A 20,573-nucleotide genomic window follows, 5' to 3' on the forward strand; every position below is an offset into this window, starting at 1 on the left:
ATGTCCACATACGTATCTGCAAAGGGTGCTAAAATTGGAAGTTTGATTGCAGCTCTAAGGGGACGCATGCACACCTGGAGCAGGTGAGGATTAGGGTTACCAGATTTCCCCCAGACATGCCCTCCTTTTGAGGAGGGTCCGGACGGCTTTTCAAAACCCGGCACTCTGTCCGGGCTTTGAAAAGCTTCCGACAAATTGCCCAAAGCACCTACACTCAGTGGACCTGGTCGGGAGGGGGGGGGGAGGGCGGCAGATCATGGGTGTATTTTCAAGTTAGGTGCCTCTTTGTGAATTAGGTGCCAATAGGCTCTGATATCGGGTCTAACTTTAGGCAAAGAAAGCCCTGGCACAAATTGGGGGCACTTAAAAACATTAGGATACTGAGCGCCACCTGAGCACGCGTAGTCAACGCTAGGCGTGATTCTGTAATGGGCGCCTACGTTTTATAGAATCTGTGCCCTGACTTTATGCGGACTTTATAAAATCAGGGCCATTGAGATCAAAAATAGGCCCAAATTCAGCTGGGGATTCCAGAGAAATAAGCCCCTACAAAACAGCCTAGCGCATCTCTATGGGTTGAGATCGGCTTCTATAGCATAGAAACTTACTCATAGTGAAACATAGCGGTTGAGGAAGTCCTCCTTTCAGAATGCCTCTCCTTGTTCTGTTCTCTCCCAGCTCACAGAAATACCCCCCCCCCCCATGCCCTACCCACATAAACTACCATTCTGCTATTCTATAGATTGCCAAATCCCAAAACACTTCTTTTCCATAACTGCTGAACCACCCTGCAAGCTGCCCTAACCCCCCCCCAAATTACCCCTGCAATTACTCTACCGCCCCACAAACCGCCCCCAGTCTCTCCCACAACTACCTCAACTCCCAAAAGCTCTGCAAAAGTCCCTGCTCCATCAATCACCCCTGCAACAAACTGCCCCACCCCAAAAAACTACCCCTGTAACTTCCCACCATGCCACAAACAGAACCACCCCGCCAAAACTATCTCTGCAACTGCTCAGCTGCACCATAGACTTGGGGGTTGCCAGATTTTACATCGGTAAAACCTGGACCCCCCTCCCCCCTAAACCCGCCCCAGGCCCGCCAAGTTCCACCCATCCTGCCCTGTTACGCCCCAGCTCCGCCCTTAGCCCTGCCCCCCACTGCCTGTTCGTCGGGCAGGAACGCATCTGAGCCCGCGAGGATGCCTCTTTACGACGTAATTTCTTTTCAAAACCCAGACAAAGTGCTGGATTTTGAAAAGCTGTCCGTGGAAATGCAGACGTCTGGTAACCCTACATAAACTCATTAAAAAACAGTGGGAACGGTCAATGAGCACTCCACAAAAGATCACTGATATAAAAAAAGGTCTTGTTTATTCTGATAAAGGACATGCACAAAGTGTGGACCCTACATAGACTCCCATATGCACAGAAGTTTGATCGAATTCCATGAGCCATGCTGAACTTGCTTTCCCCCCCACTTGTTTAACCTTTTTTTATTTTTTTTGTCTCTGGTTTGCCAGCACATTATCCGAGGAAACCGTCCGATCAAAACCGAAATGGCCCATCAGCTTTACGTACTACAAGTTCTGACCTTTAACCTTCTAGAAGAGAGGATGATGACGAAAATGGACCCCAGTGATCAGGTTAGTGACAGAGAAGCGCTGAAAGAGGTCAGCCGACGTGAAAGCCACTCCTTTCTGAACACAAAGGCCTAAGAATCGCCCTCTGTCTTTTGGGAATAAAGATAACATAACATAGCATTAGGTTTGCTTAGATGGATTTTTCAGCTTAGCTACAAAATATGCTCAAAGTTGATCCTCCAGATATTTTTTTAAGGAAATCCAAATGTCTGGCGGTTCCATTTTCTAAATAATTTTTTGTTTCTACAGTCCAGTACTTAACCATCATTCCCTCAAGGAGTACTTGGGAAGAGAAGCTCCCCAGACAGAAAATTCAATGAATCTAATAGCATTTCCTCTCTCTCGGCTCCTGCTTTCAGTCTTTGAAATATCTGTTACGTTTTCCTTTTTCCTCCCTTTCTCCCTTTTATCAGGCTCAGAGAGACATCATTTTTGAGCTGAGGCGTATCGCCTTTGATGCAGATTCCGACTCAAATAGCGTGGCCGGGAGCGGGACTGAGAAGCGTAAAGCCATGTACACTAAGGATTACAAGATGCTGGGCTTCACGGTGAGAACTTTTAGTGCCTTGGAAGAGATTAGAGCAGCAGGTACCAGCGTCTATCTACCTGCTGCGGGAATGGAGTATGTGATATTTTGTTAAGAGATTTCGGTGCTTTTTTCCCACCTAAATTATCAAAATGTCAAATTTTTCTTTTACCTGTATTTCTTTGAGCCCCTTTTAGACTACTACCACTATTATTTCTATAGCGCTATCAGATGTACACAGCGCTGTACAGAGTCACAAAGAAGACTCCCTGCTCCAAAGAGCTTACAGTCTAAACAGACAAGACAGACAAACAGGATGTCATGGATACAGTTAAGGGGAACAGTTAATCTGCTGGATGGGTTGGAGGGCAGAGGGGAGTTGCCCCTATGCCTGGAATAAATTACCCGAGTTTAATTCCAGGTAAATATACCGTATTTGCCGGCGTATAAGACGACTGGGCGTATAAGACGACCCCCCAACTTTTACAGTTAAAATATAGAGTTTGTTATATACTCGCCGTATAAGACTACCCCTTCTTCCGCACACCTTCTCTACCGCCCCGGGTGCAGCACAGCCGGCCAGGTCCCCTTACTTTTGTGGCACTTCCCCGACCGACCGACAACAGCCCCGGTCCGACAAACCTCCCTGCCCTTAACCGCGAATCTAAATTACCTTCTTACAGCTGCTGTAAGAAGGTAATTTAGATTCGCGGCTACAGGGCAGGGTGCCCCTCTCCCTTGGTAGCCACTCGAACCGCGAGGCTACTCTCCTTCTCCTTATCTGCCCTGCCTGCAGCACAGAGCCGAACGGAAGTCTTCCCGACGTCAGCGCTGACGTCGGAGGGAGGGAAGGCTTTGTTTAAGCCCTCCCTCCCCTCCGACGTCAGCGCTGACGTCGGGAAGACTTCCGTTCGGCTCTGTGCTGCAAGCAGAAAAGGTAGGGAGAAGAAGAGCCGCGTACATCCAGAAGACTGAGTACATCCAGCCCCGCAGGAGCCCCGCGACCCTCGGAGGCGTCCCCATGGGATCCCCGTGACCCTAGGGGGCGTCCCGTGCAGCTCTCTAATGTAAGGGCATGTAAACAGTACCCGGCGTATAAGACGACCCCCGACTTTGGGGAGGATTTTAAGGTACTGAAAAGTCGTCTTATACGCCGGCAAATACGGTACATACCTGGAATTAAAAGGTTGGGGAAGGGAACATATATGAGGATTCCATTTTGAAATCCCTATGTTTACTTTCATGTAGGTACTTCACACTTCAAAACAGGTAGAAAGTATCTCTGAGGAGTTTGCCTCTGAAACTTAACTTGCAACCCCAAGGGCAGTTTGAAAATTACCTGATCTATGAAAGGAGCCTTCAAACTCTCAATAAATAAATCTGTTTCATGGCACTGCACTGGAGAGAGATCAACACGAGAAAAGCCCATGAAATGAATTTATTCCAGCATCTTTTTACAAAGGACTTTGGCTATATAACAAACCAAAATCTTCTCTCTCGCTCCCCCTCCCACCCCCCAAAGATGTTTGATTAATCATTTATTATAGCAGTGGCACATACATGACAAACTTAATAGCCTCCAGCTCGAGTAACATAAAACCCAGATTATAAACCTAAAGCAAATTTAGCATTTACTGACCTAAAGATCAGGGAGTCTCACATAGTATCAATATTTTTGGAATGGGACAAGTACATTGGGTCTCTAAGTGAAAGGAAGGGATTAAAAAAACAGGAACAGTGCAGCCCTTCCTCCCGTCAGCTGCACTGGTTGCCAGTGGAAGCAAGAGCACTTTTTAAATTTGCTTGCGTTTGCTATTTGGATTAGCTCTGCTATATCTCCTCTCTCATTTTGAATGGGACTGTTCAACTAGGCCAGTGGTCTCAAACTCAAACCCTTTGCAGGGCCACATTTTGGATTTGTAGGTCCTTGGAGGGCCTCAGAAAAAAATAGTTAATGTCTTATTAAAGAAATGACAATTTTATAGTTGATAAATCTTTCCTTTTGGCTAAGTCTTAATAATAATATTGTAATTTATAGCTAAAGAGACAGATGATCAAGAAACTTGTTATTTTACTTTTGTGATTATGATAAACATACCGAGGGCCTCAAAATAGTACCTGGCGGGCCGCATGTGGCCTCCATGCTGCGAGTTTGAGACCACTGAACTAGGCCTACTTGGCTTATTCATTTTTCCTAATCCCAAAAATTGCCGTTATAAAAAAAATATTTTGATCAATCTTTGGCTTATCAAGCAGGTAAAGTTCAAGTATGGTTAGGCGATGCTTTGACACGCAGCTCCTGATTGGTGAGGCCCGACTTTAGTACAGGAAGAGGCGGTCGGAGCATACCGCGTGTGATTTCCTTCACTCGCCGGCGCTCCAACTGCCCTCTCCGGTCTCCCCTGTTAAAAACCGTATTCGCGGTTTTTCAACATTCGCGGGGGTTCCTGGAACGGAACCACTGCGAATATCGGGAGAGTACTGTAGTACATGGCATGGATAGGCAGACTAGAAAGGCCATATGGTCTTCATCTGCCTTAATTTTTCTCTGTTTCTATGTCTTATCCATTGTTGGGGGTTTGTGTTCCTAGAATCACGTCAATCCAGCACTGGATTTTACCCAGACTCCCCCTGGAATGCTTGCTTTGGACAACATGCTGTACATGGCCAAGTACCATCAAGACACTTATATCAGGGTAAGAAAGCGACTCAAGATAACCTCTCTCTTTTTCTTCTTCCTTATTTTGTCTTTTTGTTTCTTTTCTTGATACCCCTGTTCTTTTTTTTAATTTGTTTTCATACAAGAGCCGTTCTTTCAGCGACGGGACTAAAGCGCGGCAGACAATCGCACACAGACAAAGCAGCTCAGTCATTTGCGCGCAGGACGTCAGCGTGCCGGATTAAAAGTTAAATTTAAAGCGCTCTGAGGGGTGGGGGGGGGGAACCCCCCCATTTTACTTAGAAGTGTTGCCGCTGCCATTGGGAGTAGGGAGGGGTCTCCCCCACACTTAGAGAGGAAACTATAATTTTCCCTAAAACAGGGAAAAATTACACTTTCCTCTGTAATGGGGGTTCCCCCCCAAACCCCCTAACAACAGTGCCAACACTTCTAAGTAAACTGGGGGGAGTTCCCCCCCCTCGGAGCGCTTTAAATTTAACTTTTAATCCGGTGCGCTGCCGTTCTGCGCGCATTAGTCTGAGCTCCTTTGTCCTTGCGCATACCGTTCTTTCTGTATTTCTAGTAGCTCTCTAACCTACCAGCTTGAAAACTGGCCAGGGGCAATGGTGTAGCAAGTGTGAGAGTTGCCCAGGGCGGTGGCACCCCCCCTTCCACCATCTCTGCTTCCCCCCCCCTGCCTTCCCTTTCCCCGCACCTCTAGTTGTTCACCGCCACGAGTAACAACTCCAACGTGCTCCTCGCGACCGCGTCGGCTCTCCCTCTGACCTCACTTCCTATGCGCGACACCCGGAAGTGACATCAGCGGGAGAGACGGCGCGGTCTCTAGGAACACACTGAAATTGTTGCTCGTGGCGGGGGAAGGGAAGGGGGGAGGCGCGCGGGGAGGTGGAGAGGAGGAGGGGTGCCGGCACCCACACCATGACGGCGCCTATAGCTTCTCTTTGAAAACTAGCTACAACGTTTGCGTAATACCGTGTTTCCCCGAAAATAAGACCTAGCATGATTTTCGGGGTAGGTCTTAATATAAACCCTACCCCTGAAAATAAGCCCTATTTGCCAGCGGCAGCGCTCCACCATCCCCCCCCCCACACCGACCCATCTCTCCCTCCCATCCGAACCGCGAGACAGAAATAAATGTACCTTATAACAAACCGGCAGCGTCGGCAGCAATCTAGACAGGCTGCTTTGCGGCCTGGGCCGTTCCTCTGCCGCGTTGCTGATGACGTCATCAGTGATGTGGCAGAGGAATGGCCCAGGCCGCGAAGCAGCCTGTCTAGATCGCTGCCGACGCTGCCGGTTCGTTATAAGGTACATTTATTTCTGTCTCGCAGTTTGGATGGGAGGGAGAGATGGGTAGGTGAGGGGGAGGGGAGGGGTCGGGGGGTGTGCGGCGGGGGATAGAAAGATGCTACACAGGGGGATGGGAGGAAGGGAGGGATAGAAGCTGCAAGGGATGGGAGGGATAGAAAGATACTGCCCAAGTGGATGAGTGAGAGGGGAGGAAAGATGCTGCACTTGTGGGGGAGAGAAAGGAAATAGGAAGAATTGGGGTGGAGAAGAGAAAGGGAGAGATAATCATTGCACATGAAAAAATATAAGACATCCCCGAAAATAAGACCTAGTGCCTTTCTTGGGCCCAAAATTAATATAAGACAGTGTCTTATTTTTTGGGAAATACGGTAAAAGTGTCTCTGTATTTGAAAGTTGCCCCTCATGTACATTTTTCTCCGTTTTGACGGTGTTGCACCCATTAGAAGTGTTTGTACCTTTTTTGGTGCTGTTTCCAAGCACTTGTTGAACCTATCAGAGACTGATGCTCCCGGAGCACTTATCGCTAAGTTCGGCAGGGGTCTACAAAAAGCCCCAAATGAACAATTCAGAAAACGGAGGTCAGTGATTCATAATGGCGCGTGCAAATCCACAAAACCAAGATTCGCACACTGCTTCGGTCTTGCACAGTCGCACTCTGCCATTATCTTCCGTTCCTCGTTCGTCACAGATCGTTCTGGAAAACAGCAGTCGGGAAGACAAGCATGAGTGTCCGTTTGGCCGCAGCGCCATCGAACTGACCAAGATGCTGTGTGAGATCCTGCAGGTTGGGGAGCTGCGTAAGTCTTTTCTTCTCTTATATTCGCTTTGCTTTGCATCATTTTATTATGTTTTATTAGTATTTAAGCCCGTTACATTAACGGGTGCTAAAATAGATGTGTAGACTTTTAGCACAATGGGTCGCTGAGGCGTTTCTTTCTTTCTTACTTTATGTTTTTTTATCTCTCTCCCTGCCCCCCTTTCTTTCTGTCTCTGTCCCCCTGTGTGTCTCTGTCTCTTCCCTGGCCCCCTGTCTTACTGTCTCTTTCCCTGGCTGTCTGTCAGTCTTTCTTTGTTTCTGTATCTTCTCCGTTCGTGAGTGTGGGGCAGTTGTAGGCGCGCAAGCGCACTCCTTCCGGCCACGGACATACGGAACACGCAGGTAGGAGTACGCATGCGCCGCTTAGGGTTTTATTATGTAGTCATTAAGCCCGTTACATTAACGGGTGCTAGAATATATGTCTGTCTGTCTACCTCCCGCTGACTCTCTCTCTCTCCCTAGCCCCCTTTCTCTGTCTGTCTTTCTGTCCCTCTCCCTACCCCTGTGTCTTTCTTTCTTTCTTTCTGACTCCCTCCCTCCCGCTGTCTGTCTGTCATTTTTCCCCATTTCCCTGTGCAGCAGCATTTCCATCCCACTTCTCTTTGCAGCATTTCCATCTCACTTCCCTCCTATCCCCCCCCCCTTTCCTGTGCAGAAGCAGCAGCGGTATTTCCCTTCCCCTCCAAGTCCCTGCATAGCAGTAGCAGCATTTTCCCCCACCCCCCTTTCCCTTCTCTAACCGCCATCTGCTCTTCTCTTACCTGCTCCGTTCGGCCACTCCCCCTTCTTTTACTGCCGTTCTGCTGATCTGGCCTGCTCCTGACCCTCCCACCGCCGACAAACCTCCGGGCTCCAGCCGCGTAGGCAGCACTTTAAACACGCTGCTTCGCGGCCTTCTACTGCCGATTTCCTCTCCCGCGTCTGTCTCCGATGATGTCATCAGAGACGCGGCAGAGGAAATCGGCAGTAGAAGGCCGCGAAGCAGCGTGTTTAAAGTGCTGCCTACGCCGCTGGAGCCGAGAGGTTTGTGGAGGGTCAACGGGCGGAGCAGGGCTGCTCTCCACCACTCGGTTGCTGCCACTGCCCCACAGGGCCGTGAGTGTGTTGTAGTCGCGCATGCGCACTTCTTCAGGCCACGGACATACGGAACACGCAAGTGGAAGTGCGCATGCGCGGCTTAGGGTTTTATTATAGAGATGGTTCTATCGCTTCCATTCCTTCACCGAATATCTCCCTGTCCTAATACCCCTGGAAAGGGAGGATACCTGGGACCATTTGTGTTCTTGAAGGAGCTGCTTCTTTATCTTCCATCCCAAACTAGAGAGTTGCGCGGGGACAGAAATCCCACCAGTCCCCGCCAAAGTCCCACCCGTCCCCTTGAGGACTCCCACCCGTCCCCACCCGTCCCCGCGAAGAATCTCCTCCGTCCCCGCCCGTCCCCGCGAGGAATCCCCTACGTCCCCGCCCGTCCCTATAAACTACAGAAATAGTTATTTCATTTAATTATGCTACTGAATTAAAGGCTCTGGTAGAAACCCATTTAAAAATAAGCAAAAAGACTTTATTAATTTGGAAATATTAATTGGGAAGAATACATACTTTGTAAACGGGTTTCTACCAGAGCCTCTAATGTTTATAAATTTTTATCAACACAACTAATATACTACTTTATCCTTAAGCAAAAAAAAAAAAAAAGAATTTTTTTCCTACCTTTATTGCCTGGTTTCTGCTTTCTTCATGTTCTCATTCAATTCCTTCCATCCACTGCCTCTCTTCTCTCTGTGTCTTCCATTTGCTCTGTTACTGTGCCTCTCCCTTTCTCCCCCCTCCCAAATTGGTCTGGCACCCATCTTTTTCCCTCCGCTCCCCCCATAGTCTGGCACCTCTGTCTTCTTCCCTGCCAGCATCTTCTTCCCATTCCCTCTTCCCCATTTCCTTTCAGTGTCCTTCTCCCCCACCATCTTCCCCATGTCCTGTCAGGCAGCATCCTTCTCCCCCCTCTGCCTTCCCCATGTCCTTTCAGCGTCCTTCTTCCCCCTCTGTCTTCCCCATGTCCTTTCAGCGGCCTTTCTCCCCTCTGTCTTCCCCATGTCCTTTCAGCGGCCTTCTCCACCCCTGTTTTCCCCATTTCCTTTCAGTGTCCTTCTCCCCCACCATCTTCCCCATGTCCTTTCAGCGTCCTTCTCCCCCCTCTGTCTTCCCCATGTCCTTTCAGCGGCCTTCTCCCCCCTCTGTCTTCCCCATGTCCTTTCAGCGGCCTTCTCCACCCCTGTTTTCCCCATGTCCTTTCAGTGGCATTCTCCACCCCTTTGTCTTCCCCAGTGCTTTCAGGGTCCTTCCCCCCCCTCCTCCCGTTTACCCCATGTCCTTTCAGCGTTCTTTTCCACCCCTTTGTCTTCCCCAGTGCTTTCAGCGGCCTTCTCCCCCCTTAAGCGTCTTTTCTTCTCCACTCCACCTTTCCTCCCTCCCTGCCTCCACCTTTGTGGCGCTTTTGCACCCGACCGACAACAGAATAGGCCCGGTCGGACAAATCTCCCTGTCCTGTAGCCGCGAATCTAAATTACCTTCTTACAGCAGCTGGAGTAGTAAGCTGCTGTAAGAGGTAATTTAGATTTGCAGCTACAGGGCAGGGAGATTTGTCGGCTGGGCCTGTTGTCGGTCGATCGGGGGACCTGATCGGCTGTGCACATTCTCCGGGGCGGACCGCCCCTTCCCCCCTCTTTCGTACGCCATTGCCTTCTCCCTACCTGCCCTGCCGCACACAGCCGACCGGAAGTCTTCATGATGTCAGCGCTGACATCGGAGGAAGGGAGGGCTTTGCTTAAGCCCTCCCTCCGACGTCAGCGCTGACATCGGGAAGATTTCCGGTCGGCTGTGTGCTGCGACAGGGCAGGTAAGGAGAAGGAGACTACCCTCGCGGCTCGACCAACCCCGCTGCGATCCACCCCGCAGGAACCCCGCGACCCTCAGAGGCGTCCCCACGGGATCCCCGCGACCCTAGGGGGCGTCCCCACGGGATCCCCGTGACCCAAAGGGGGAACCCGCGGGATCCCCACGGGTCCCGCGGGATTCCCGTCATCCCCGTTCCCGTGCAGCTCTCTATCCCAAACTAGGATTTATATTTCATGTTTATTAAAATTTGATGCAAACACTTATAACATAGTTTCAAAGCAAATTACAAATATAAAAAATAAAAAGGGACGTTTCATGCATACGTTAACAAAAATAGACAGACTTACAGACAACAATGGGAAAGGGGGGTGGAGCTCCCCAAATTTTTGAAAAGATAACAACGAAGGGTCACATAATAGGGAGGGGCTAAAAGCAGAAGCAAAAACATTTAAAAGCAGAAGACCTACAAAAATAAGTTTTTGACGGGTGAATTTTAATTATCGAAAGCATCTTTAAAAGGAAACGTTTTCAAAAAAACCATTTAGGGCTCCTCTCACGAAGCCGCGTTCGCAGCTTCATCGAACGCACCTTTTTGGCTCACGCTAGCTGAAAAACTGCCGCCTGCTCAAAAGGAGGCGGTAGCGGCTATCGCGGCCGGCAAATTAGCGTGCGCTATTACGTGCGTTAAACCACTAACGCGGCTTCGTTAAAAGGAGCCCCTAAACTTATCTAGATTTAGATTTTAGTATCTGAAGAGAATATTAGCCTGTCCTAATTACCAGTCTCACATAGATGACCAGACTGTGTAAAAAAAAAAAGTAGGAAGAGTGTTGGCTTAAGGTAGTGGATCCCATGCTTGGAACTGGAGGCACCCTAGCCAGTCAGGTTTTCAGGATATCCACACTGAATATTAAGAACATAAGAATAGCTTTACTGGGTCGGACCAATGGTAGCCCATTCTCACAGTGGCCAATCCAGGTCACTAGTACCTGGCCAAAATCCAAGGAGTAGCAACATTCCAGCATCTCAAAGAATAGCAAGATTCTGGAACCCCACCGAGAGCAACGTTCCAGAGCTGAGACTGTGATGTCATAATGCCTCATTCCACAGCCAACCTCATCAGTGACGTTACAATGGCTTCATTGTCCTATACTTAGCTCACGTAAGAACATAAGAATAGCCTTACTGGGTCAGACCAATGGCCCGTCCTCACGGTGGCCAATCCAGGTCACTAGTACATGGCCAAAATCCAAGGAGTAGCAACATTCCATGCTACCGATCTAGGGCAAGCAGTGACTTTCTCCATGTCTTTCCTCCAGGAAATTGTTCACACCTACGCTATCCGCTCTTACCACAACCTGTGGCAATGCGTTCCAGAGCTTAACTATTCTCTGAGTGAAAAAAATTTCCTCCTATTGGTTTTAAAAGTATTTCCCTGTAACTTTGAATGTCCCCTAGTCTTTGTAATTTTTAAGAGTGAAAAATCGTTCCATAGCAAAGCAGCAGATGAATCCAGAGACTAGTGGGTATAGCTCACATCGACCAGCAGGTGGAGATAGAGAACTGATTAACAGTTGGCCTTAAAGGCTGGTGTTCCTTCAGTTAATTCAGTTTTGCTCTATCTCCCAGCAGGGTTGGAGCTATCCTTCTAGCTCCTGGTCTCTGCCTGCTGCAGGATAGATGGAGGTGGTGTTCTGTTAGGATTCCTCTGTTGAGACTAGTTCTCTTCAGTAGGTGGGGGTGCCTGGCTGATTGGTGCCGGCTTTGGGAGGTACACCTGGGCCCTCCCAGGTCCCTGCTCCACCCTCCCCTCCGTTGGATAGAGGGGTTCCTTTCCAGGTGCAGGATAGTGGCTGGCTGCTTCATTCCAGTATAAAAAAAAAAAAAAAAAAAAATACACAGCCTGCCTGCTAGTACTGAGTCGGGCAGTGGTTAACGCGGCTTCCAGTACGTTTTACCAACGATGGCCTGGCTTCGGGGGTAAGCGGCGGACCGGGTGAGTGTTGGCTTTGCCTTTTTTTTGAGTGGAGTCGCGTTTCCCGGGTGCCGGGCGTATTAGTGGGCGGAGTCGTCTGCCGCCGGCGTTCGCCGCGTGTGTTCAAAATAAAAAAAAAAAAAAAAAAAAAAACCCCGCGTCGGAGCTTTTTGGCAGGCCGAGGGGGGATGGCTGAAGAGGCTGGTCAGATGTGTTCGCGCTGCGGGAAGCGCCGAACACGAGCGGGGCCGTGCTCTGCCGGGTGCTTGGAAGCACCGGCAGACGACCCGTTTTTGGCGGCTTGTGAGGCGGCCATGTCCCGGGTACGGGACTCTTGCGCAATGTCCCCGCCGCTCGGAGTCGATGCTGGATTCCTGCAGGACTCGGCCACGGAGGACAAACGTGAGGCGGCGGGGGAACAGGCGAGAGCGCTGGTGGCCGGCGCGGCCCCTCCCCTCGGCTCGGAGCAGGGCGGGGGAGTGCCTCTTAGTTGGGGTGCATTTTCGCCTGAATTTGTTATGTTGCTCCATCAGGCATTTCAATTGCAGCGCTCGCAGCCTACCCAGCCGAGGCTGGGGGCCGGGCAGGCCCTTGCGGTACCCTCTACCTCTAAGGGGGGGGAGGGGACAGAGGATAGGCCCTCGGCAGGGGCGGCAGGATCCCCGGGGCAGTTGCAGGGGGCCAAGAAACGCAGGCTAGTGTCTGCGGAGGCGGGGGATATTTTGCCCAGATCTCCTTTTTCCCTGCCTGAGTCATTGGAGGAAGGGGAGCTCTTGGATTGGGACGCGGAGAGTATCCCGGGTAGAGAGGGGGATGACCCTACGGCTATCCGGTTGTTCCATAGAGAGGAGCTTTCTTCTTTTATTACTAAAGCTTTGCAAAGTTTGAACATTGCTCAGGAAGATGCCACGGGGTCCGGTAACCCCCTGATGGCAGGTACCCGTAGGCCGTCGAAAGCCTTTCCGGTCCATGAGGCCATGCAGGAGCTAATCTCGGCGCAATGGGAGGCGCCGGAGGCCAGTTTGCGGGTGGCAAGGGCCATGAGGCTCTTGTATCCGGTCGTTCCGACCGAATTGGACAGGTTTAGATTGCCTAAGGTGGACGCTCTGGTGGCGGCAGTGACTAAAAGAACTACCTTGCCGGTAGAAGGGGGCGTGACACTTAAGGATGCACAGGATAGAAAGGTTGAAGCCTCCCTAAAGATGTCCTTTGAAGTGGCTGCAGTTACCTTACAGGCCGCAATATGCAGTTCTTACGCGGCGCGAGCTTGTCTGCAGTGGTCACAAGGGATGACCGATAATTTGCTGGAGTCTGGAGGTTCTGTCCCTTCGGAACTAGCTGATTTGGAGTCCGGCTTGGCTTATTTGGCGGACTCCTTGTATGATATTATTCGGGCGTCTGCAAAACAGATGGCTCTGTCTGTGGTTTCCCGCAGGTCCTTGTGGCTCCGTCATTGGGCAGCCGATGCAGCATCCAAGCTACGGCTGGTGAGACTTCCATTTAAAGGGGGTTTATTGTTTGGAACGGAGTTGGAGAAACTGGTCAAGGATTTTGGGGATACCAAAACGCAGCGTTTGCCGGAGGACAGGGCTAGGCCTCCGGTAAGGGCCGCATCGTCTAGGCCGCGTTTCCGGGATGTTAGGCGGGCCAGGGCTGGTAAGCCTTTTTCCAGGTCTGCATCTGGCCCGTTTTCTGCTTCGAGACCTCGGTTTCAGCAGAGAAGTTCCTTTCGGACGGCGAGACCCTCTTCCGGGCAGTCAGCCCGTACCCCCGCCAGTCGCCCTCCACAATGACGGGGGCTTGGCTCCCTCCGCCCTGCCCTTAGGGGGTCGGCTTTCGGCATTCCGGGCGGAGTGGGCCAAAGTCACGTCCGACCAATGGGTATTGGACATTGTTCGCGAAGGGTACAAATTAGAATTCGCCGCTCCCGTCGTAGATTCTTTCTTGGTGTCCCCGTGCCGTGGTGCGGCCAAGGGAGCAGAGGTCCGCAGGACACTGCAGGGGCTGCTCGATCTGGGGGCGGTGGTACCGGTGCCCCCAGAAGAGGTAGGCCGCGGTTTCTATTCCCTGTACTTCATTGTACCCAAGAAGGGGGGGTCCTTCAGACCAGTACTGGATCTCAAAGGGGTCAACAGATTCCTCAGCGTGCGCCATTTCCGAATGGAAACGGTGCGCTCGGTGATTGCGGCGGTGAGACCAGGAGAGTTCCTCACGTCTCTCGATCTCAAGGAGGCGTACCTCCATATTCCGATATGGCCTCCGCACCAGCGGTATCTGCGGTTTGCGATTCTGGGCCAACATTTTCAGTTTCGGGCTATGCCCTTTGGCCTGGCGACGGCCCCCCGCACATTTTCCAAGGTCATGGTGGTGGTAGCCGCTTTTCTACGCAAGGAAGGGATTCGGGTACACCCTTACTTGGACGATTGGTTGATACGCGCCTCTTCCCGGCAGGAGAGTCGGGCGGTGACGCAGAGAGTGATCGCTCTCCTTCAGTCGTTGGGGTGGATTGTCAACTTTCCCAAGAGTGTTTTGGCCCCTTCGCAGTCTTTGGTGCATCTGGGGGTAAGGTTCGATACGGCTCTGGGGAAGGTGTTTCTACCCCGAGATCGGGGGGAGAAATTGCAGGCTCAAATTCGCCTCCTGCTCGGGTCACCCAGACCTCGCGTTTGGGATTATGTACAGGTGCTGGGCTCCATGGTGGCGACTCTGGAGGTGGTTCCCTGGGCCCGGAGCCACATGAGGCCCTTACAGCAGTCTCTGCTCTCTCGCTGGTCTCCAGCTTCTCTGAACTACAATGTCCGTCTCCAGTGGAGTCCTCGAGCAGCTCACAGCATGCGCTGGTGGCTCCAGGACTTGCATCTTTGGAGGGGCATGCCGTTGGCCACACCGGATTGGGTGGTAGTGACAACGGATGCCAGCCTGCAGGGCTGGGGAGCCCACTGCATGCAGACGTCAGTGCAGGGAATTTGGTCTTCCCAGGAGGCTCAATGGCCCATAAACTTGCTGGAGTTAAGAGCGATCAGGTTAGCGCTGCGGGCGTTTCAGGCCCGAGTTCACGACAGACCGACCAGGATCTTGTCGGACAGTGTCACGGCGGTCGCGTATGTCAATCGGCAAGGGGGGACCCGGAGCATGCAGTTAGCCGAGGAGGCAAGTCATTTGTTTCGATGGGCAGAGATGCATGTTCCGCTTCTATCGGCGGCACACATTGCAGGGCACGAAAACGTGCAGGCGGACTTCCTCAGCAGAACTCTTCTCGATCCGGGGGAATGGGAGTTGTCGGGTCGAGCGTTCGGCCTGCTAGTCCGTCGTTGGGGGTTGCCAGAGATGGATCTCATGGCCTCTTCCCGCAATGCGAAGGTGCCTCGGTTCTTCAGCCGACGCAAGGATCAGGGATCGGAGGGGGTGGACGCATTAGCTCTCCCGTGGCCTCCGAACTCCCTTCTTTATGTATTCCCACCTTGGCCCATGATAGGGCGGGTGTTGCAACGCATCTCTCGCTTTCGAGGCAGAGTAATCCTGGTAGCTCCGGATTGGCCACGGCGGCCGTGGTACGCAGATCTGATGCTGCTGTCGGTAGGCGAGCAGGTAGCGTTCCAGGTAACTCCGGACTTGCTAACTCAGGGTCCAATATTAATGGACGATCCGGGCCGCTTTGGTCTTACGGCCTGGCTATTGAAAGGGCAAGGCTGAAGAAGAAGGGCTATTCAGAACAGGTGATTTCAACCCTGCTTAAGGCTAAGAGGATTTCAACGTCAGCCTCCTATGCGAGGGTCTGGAGAATCTTTGAGGCATGGTGCGGAAGACACGGAGTTGCGCCTTTCCATGCTTCTCTGCCGGCTATTCTTGCGTTCCTGCAGGAGGGCGTAGAGAAAGGGTTAGCATATAACTCTTTAAAGGTTCAAGTATCGGCCATTGCCTGTTACAGGGGCCGGGTGGCTCGCTCGGCTCTCGCATCACAGCCGGACGTGGTGCGTTTCCTCAAGGGGGTTCAACGTATCAGGCCGCCGGTTAAGCGAATTTGTCCAACTTGGAACCTTAAGCTCGTCCTTGGGAAATTGCAGGGGGCACCTTTTGAGCCCCTGTCAGCGGCCACGTTGAAAGATGTCACACTAAAGACAGTTTTTTTAGTGGCGATGGCTTCAGCAAGGCGAGTATCGGAGCTGCAAGCACTTTCTTGCAGGGAACCCTTTTTGCGTTTCTCGGAGACTGGGGTGACGGTGCGGACGGTGCCGTCCTTCCTGCCTAAGGTTGTTTCGTCCTTTCATGTGAACCAGAGTTTGTTCCTGCCATCCTTCAGGAAGGATGATTGGGGGAAGCGTTTTTTGTCGGTACGGCTACTGGATGTGCGCTGTATGCTTCTCCATTATTTGGAAGTGACGAATGATTTTCGCCGGTCGGACCATCTCTTTATCGCGTTTGCGGGGAAAAACAAAGGGATGGCGGCGTCTAAAGCGTCCATTGCGCGTTGGGTCAAGGACGCTATTGCTTCGGCGTATGTGTTGTCAGGGAAGAAGGTACCGGAGCATCTTCATGCTCATTCCACTCGGGCTTTGGCTACATCTTGGGCGGAGTCCGGGGGGATGTCATTAGAGGAGATTTGCCGGGCGGCCACTTGGTCGTCAGGGAATACTTTTTCAAAGCATTATCGGTTAGATGTAGCGGCCCGTTCAGAGGCGAGTTTTGGCGCAGCAGTGCTGGCAGAGGCGGCATTGGCGTCCCACCCAGTTTGAGTTTGCTTTGCTACATCCCACTAGTCTCTGGATTCATCTGCTGCTTTGCTATGGAAGGTAAAATTATGGTCATACCTGTTAATTTTCTTTCCTTTAGAAGCAGCAGATGAATCCAGAGCCCCTCCCCAAATGCACGGGCTGGGTGTAGGGGGTTTATGTCATTAGGGTAGCCGGGGCGATAGTTGGTAAGTGTATTCTTTCATGACTGAAAAAAAAAAAAAAAAAAAGAAAAAATTTCAATTGAATTAAAAAAAAAAAAAAAAAAAAAGAGAAAAATATCAATGGTATTCAGAAGAGAAAGACAAAGTTTTTACTGGAATGGAGTTTGTGGCTGCTCATTCTCCTTTCGGGATGCTTGGGCAAAGTGCATAACTGAATTAACTGAAGGAACACCAGCCTTTAAGGCCAACTGTTAATCAGTTCTCTATCTCCACCTGCTGGTCGATGTGAGCTATACCCACTAGTCTCTGGATTCATCTGCTGCTTCTAAAGGAAAGAAAATTAACAGGTATGACCATAATTTTACCATCCACTTGTTACCCGTTCTACTCCACTCAGGATCTTGTAGATTTCAATCATATCTCCCCTCAGCCATCTCTTTTCCAAGCTGAAGAGCCCCAATCTTTTTAGTCTTTCCTCATACGAGAGGAGTTCCATCTCCTTTATCATCTTAGTCGCTCTTCTTTGAACCTTTTCTAGTGCCACTATATCTTTCTTGAGATAAGGCGACCAGAATTGAACGCTGTACTCCAGGTGAGGTCGCACCATGGAGCAATGCAGAGGCATTATAGCATTCTTAGTGCTGTTAACCATCCCTTTTTAAATAATTCCTAGCATCCTGTTTGCTTTTTTTTGGCTGCTTCCGGACATTGAGCGGAAGGTTTCATCGTATTGTCTACACAATGACACCCAGATCTTTTTCATGGGCGCTAGCCCCCAAGCTGGATCCTAGCTTCTGGTAACTATGATTTAGGTTATTCTTCCCAAAGTGCATCACTTTGCATTTGTCCACATTAAATTTCATCTGACACTTGGACGCCCAGTCTTCCAATTTCCTAAGGTCCGCCTGCAATTTTTCACAATGCATGCATTTTAACAACTTTGAACAGTTTAGTGTCATCTGCAAATTTAATCACCACACTCGTCGTTCCAGTTTCCAGATAAGTTAAATAGCAGTACAGATCCCTGTAGCACTCCACTGTTTACTCTCTTCCATTGAGAAAAATGGCCATTTAACCTTACCCTCTGTTTTCTATCTGATAAACAATTCCTGATCCACAGTTGAACTTCGTAACACGTTTGTCTCCGTGTTCCACACATGAGAGAGAGCTATATACACCGTCTCCACAGCATACAAATCTCTCTCACGGATATTCATTGTGGATATCCTGAAAACCTGACTGGCCAGGGTGCCTCCAGGACCAGGTTTGGGAATCACTGGCATAAGGGCATGAATGGAGCAAGGAAGGGAAACCTCTTGGCTACATCTCAAAGGATCATTCACATTGTCATTGTGTCTCTTTTCTCCAAAGCAAATGAGGGACGGAATGATTACCACCCGATGTTCTTCACTCATGACCGCGCTTTTGAAGAATTCTTCTATATCTGTATCCAGCTGCTAAATAAAACCTGGAAAGAGATGAGGGCTACAGCAGAGGACTTCAACAAGGTCAGAGGAACACCTTGTGTGTGACAGTAAAGAAGCAGCTCCAGCACAAAAGTGTAATAAGATGAGGAGCATTTTGGCCCGGATTCTCTGACTCAGGGGTGTCAAAGTCCCTCCTGGAGGGACGCGATCCAGTCGGGTTTTCAGGATTTCCCCAATGAATATGCATGACATCTATTTGCATGCGGTGCTTTCATTGTATGCTAATAGACCCCATGCATATTCAGTGGGGAAATCCTGAAAACCCGACTGGATTGCGGCCCTCGAGGAGGGACTTTGACACCCCCGTTCTAACTGGTGCTTTTTAATTGAGTTTCAAAGCTCCTAGTGGCATCTAAAAAATCAGCTTCGGAATTACGCTTCTGTAGGCACTTTAAGTCACCTAACGCCACTGTGGGCTTGGCCAGTGCCGGAAGGGGTGTTAGGCCAATGGTTCCCAACCCTCTCCTGGAGGACCACCAGGCCAGTCGGGTTTACAGGATAGCTCTAATGAATATGCATGGAGAAGATTTGCATGCCTGACGCCTCCATTATATGCAGATCTCTCTCATGCTTATTCATTAGGGCTCTCCTGTAAACCCGACTGGCCTGGTGGTCCTCCAGGACAGGGTTGGGAACCACTGGGTTAGGCGACCTTAAGCGCCCAAGGAGGCACTAGAAATGTAGGCCTGGAAAACCCTGGCCTACGTTTCCGGCACTTACCTATATCAGTTTATTAGTTCACGCATTAATCTTCTCTATTCTAGATTATTGTAATATAATCTATTTGGAATCTTATAAAACCATTTTAGGAAGATTAAGGCTAATCCAAAATACAGCTGTCCGTTTAAACTTTGGACTGAAAACACAGGAACGTGTCAGCCCTTATTATCGCCAGCTGCATGGGTTGCCAATGGAAGCAAGAATACTTTTCAAATTTGCTTGTATCTGCTATAAATTGTTATTTGGATTAGCTCCATCCTATCTTTTCTCTCACTTTGAATTGTATAGGCCTCATACTGGTTTATTCACTTTCCCCAAGCCCAAAAATTGTCATTACAAAAAGTTTTTTGACCGATCTTTGACCTATCGAGCAGGTAAAGTTCAAGTATGGTTCGACGATCTGATTCGACAGACTGCCTCTTATTGCACTTTTAGAAAATCAGTTAAGACCCATTTGTTCAAAAAATTTGTTACAGTAGTACCTTGGATTACGAGCATAATCCGTTCCAGGAGCATGCTCGTAATCCAAAATGCTTGTTTATCAAAGCGAGTTTCCCCATAGGAAATAATGAAAACTCGCTTTGATGCGTTCCCCCCCTCCCCCCGAGAACCGGCATTACTCCCCTCGAAGGCCCCCCCCTGCGATCCGGCACACCCCCTGCCTCGAATCGGCACCCCCCCCCGCCACGATCCGACCCCCCCCCCAACACGATCCAACCCCCCGACACAATTGGGCACCCCCTGACACAATTGGGCACCCCCCCCCCGCCACTTCTTAACCTCATCTGGGCACTCTAGAAGATCGGACTCCTCGTCTGCTGGGCCTTAAGCATCTGAGCATGCTCAAGGCCTGTGAGTTCACGTTCAGAACGTGAACTTGCAGGCCTTGAGCATGCTCAGATGCTCAAGGCCCAGCAGACGAGGGCCGATCTTCAAGAGTGCCCAGATGAGGGTAAGAAGCAGCGGGGGGGTGCCCAATTGTGTCGGGGGGGGGGTCGGATCGTGTCGGGGGGGTGCCCAATCGTGGCAGGGGGGTTGGATCGTGGCGGGGGGGGGGTGCCCAGTCATGTCGGGGGGGTCAGATCGTGGTGGGGGGTTGCCGGTTCGAGGCAGGGGGGGTGCCGGATCGCAGGGGGGTGTCAGATTGCGGGGGGGGGGGGTGCTCGTAAATCGAGCCATGCTCGGTTTTCGAGGCACCGATTTTGCAAATGTTTTGCTCGTCTTGCAAAACACTTGCAAACCGGTGCACTCGTAAACCGAGGTACCACTGTATTTGATTGAAGACTATGTCAGAGTTTTTATATTGTAGTTTTATAAATGGAATCAAAGTGTATTGTGCCTTCTTGAATGCTTTGTATTATCACTGAAATGTTCGGGCCTCTTACTTTGTGAACCGCCTAGAACTTATTGGGTGTTGGCGGTATAGAAAAATAAAGTTATTGTTATGATTGCCCGGCGCTGTCGCGTGATTGACACGTGATCGGCAGCCGCTTTTGAGGCAGCCACCGACAACGGCGCCAGTTACAGAATCCGGGTCTTTGGGCCAGATATATCTATATACACGGAGTCAGGAAACTGGGCCCCCCAACATTTTTCCAAATAACTCCAAAACAAATGTACTATTAAACA

General features: G+C 50.5%; 1 protein-coding gene across 4 annotated transcripts in view; it reads left to right on the forward strand.

Annotated features, from left to right (window-relative positions):
* ELMO2 (engulfment and cell motility 2) overlaps positions 1 to 20,573 on the forward strand; it is a 123,052-nt gene that overhangs the window by 80,622 nt on the left and 21,857 nt on the right. For all 4 annotated transcript variants that reach the window (XM_033963880.1, XM_033963881.1, XM_033963882.1 and 1 more), the window contains 5 exons: positions 1,523 to 1,645; positions 2,056 to 2,190; positions 4,760 to 4,864; positions 6,848 to 6,956; positions 18,109 to 18,245. In XM_033963880.1, coding sequence (XP_033819771.1) covers positions 1,523 to 1,645; positions 2,056 to 2,190; positions 4,760 to 4,864; positions 6,848 to 6,956; positions 18,109 to 18,245 — 609 coding nt within the window. The remainder of the gene's footprint in view (positions 1 to 1,522; positions 1,646 to 2,055; positions 2,191 to 4,759; positions 4,865 to 6,847; positions 6,957 to 18,108; positions 18,246 to 20,573) is intronic.

The sequence above is a fragment of the Geotrypetes seraphini genome, chromosome 11 (assembly GCF_902459505.1).
Source record: "Geotrypetes seraphini chromosome 11, aGeoSer1.1, whole genome shotgun sequence".
In the NCBI taxonomy this organism is placed as follows: domain Eukaryota; kingdom Metazoa; phylum Chordata; class Amphibia; order Gymnophiona; family Dermophiidae; genus Geotrypetes; species Geotrypetes seraphini.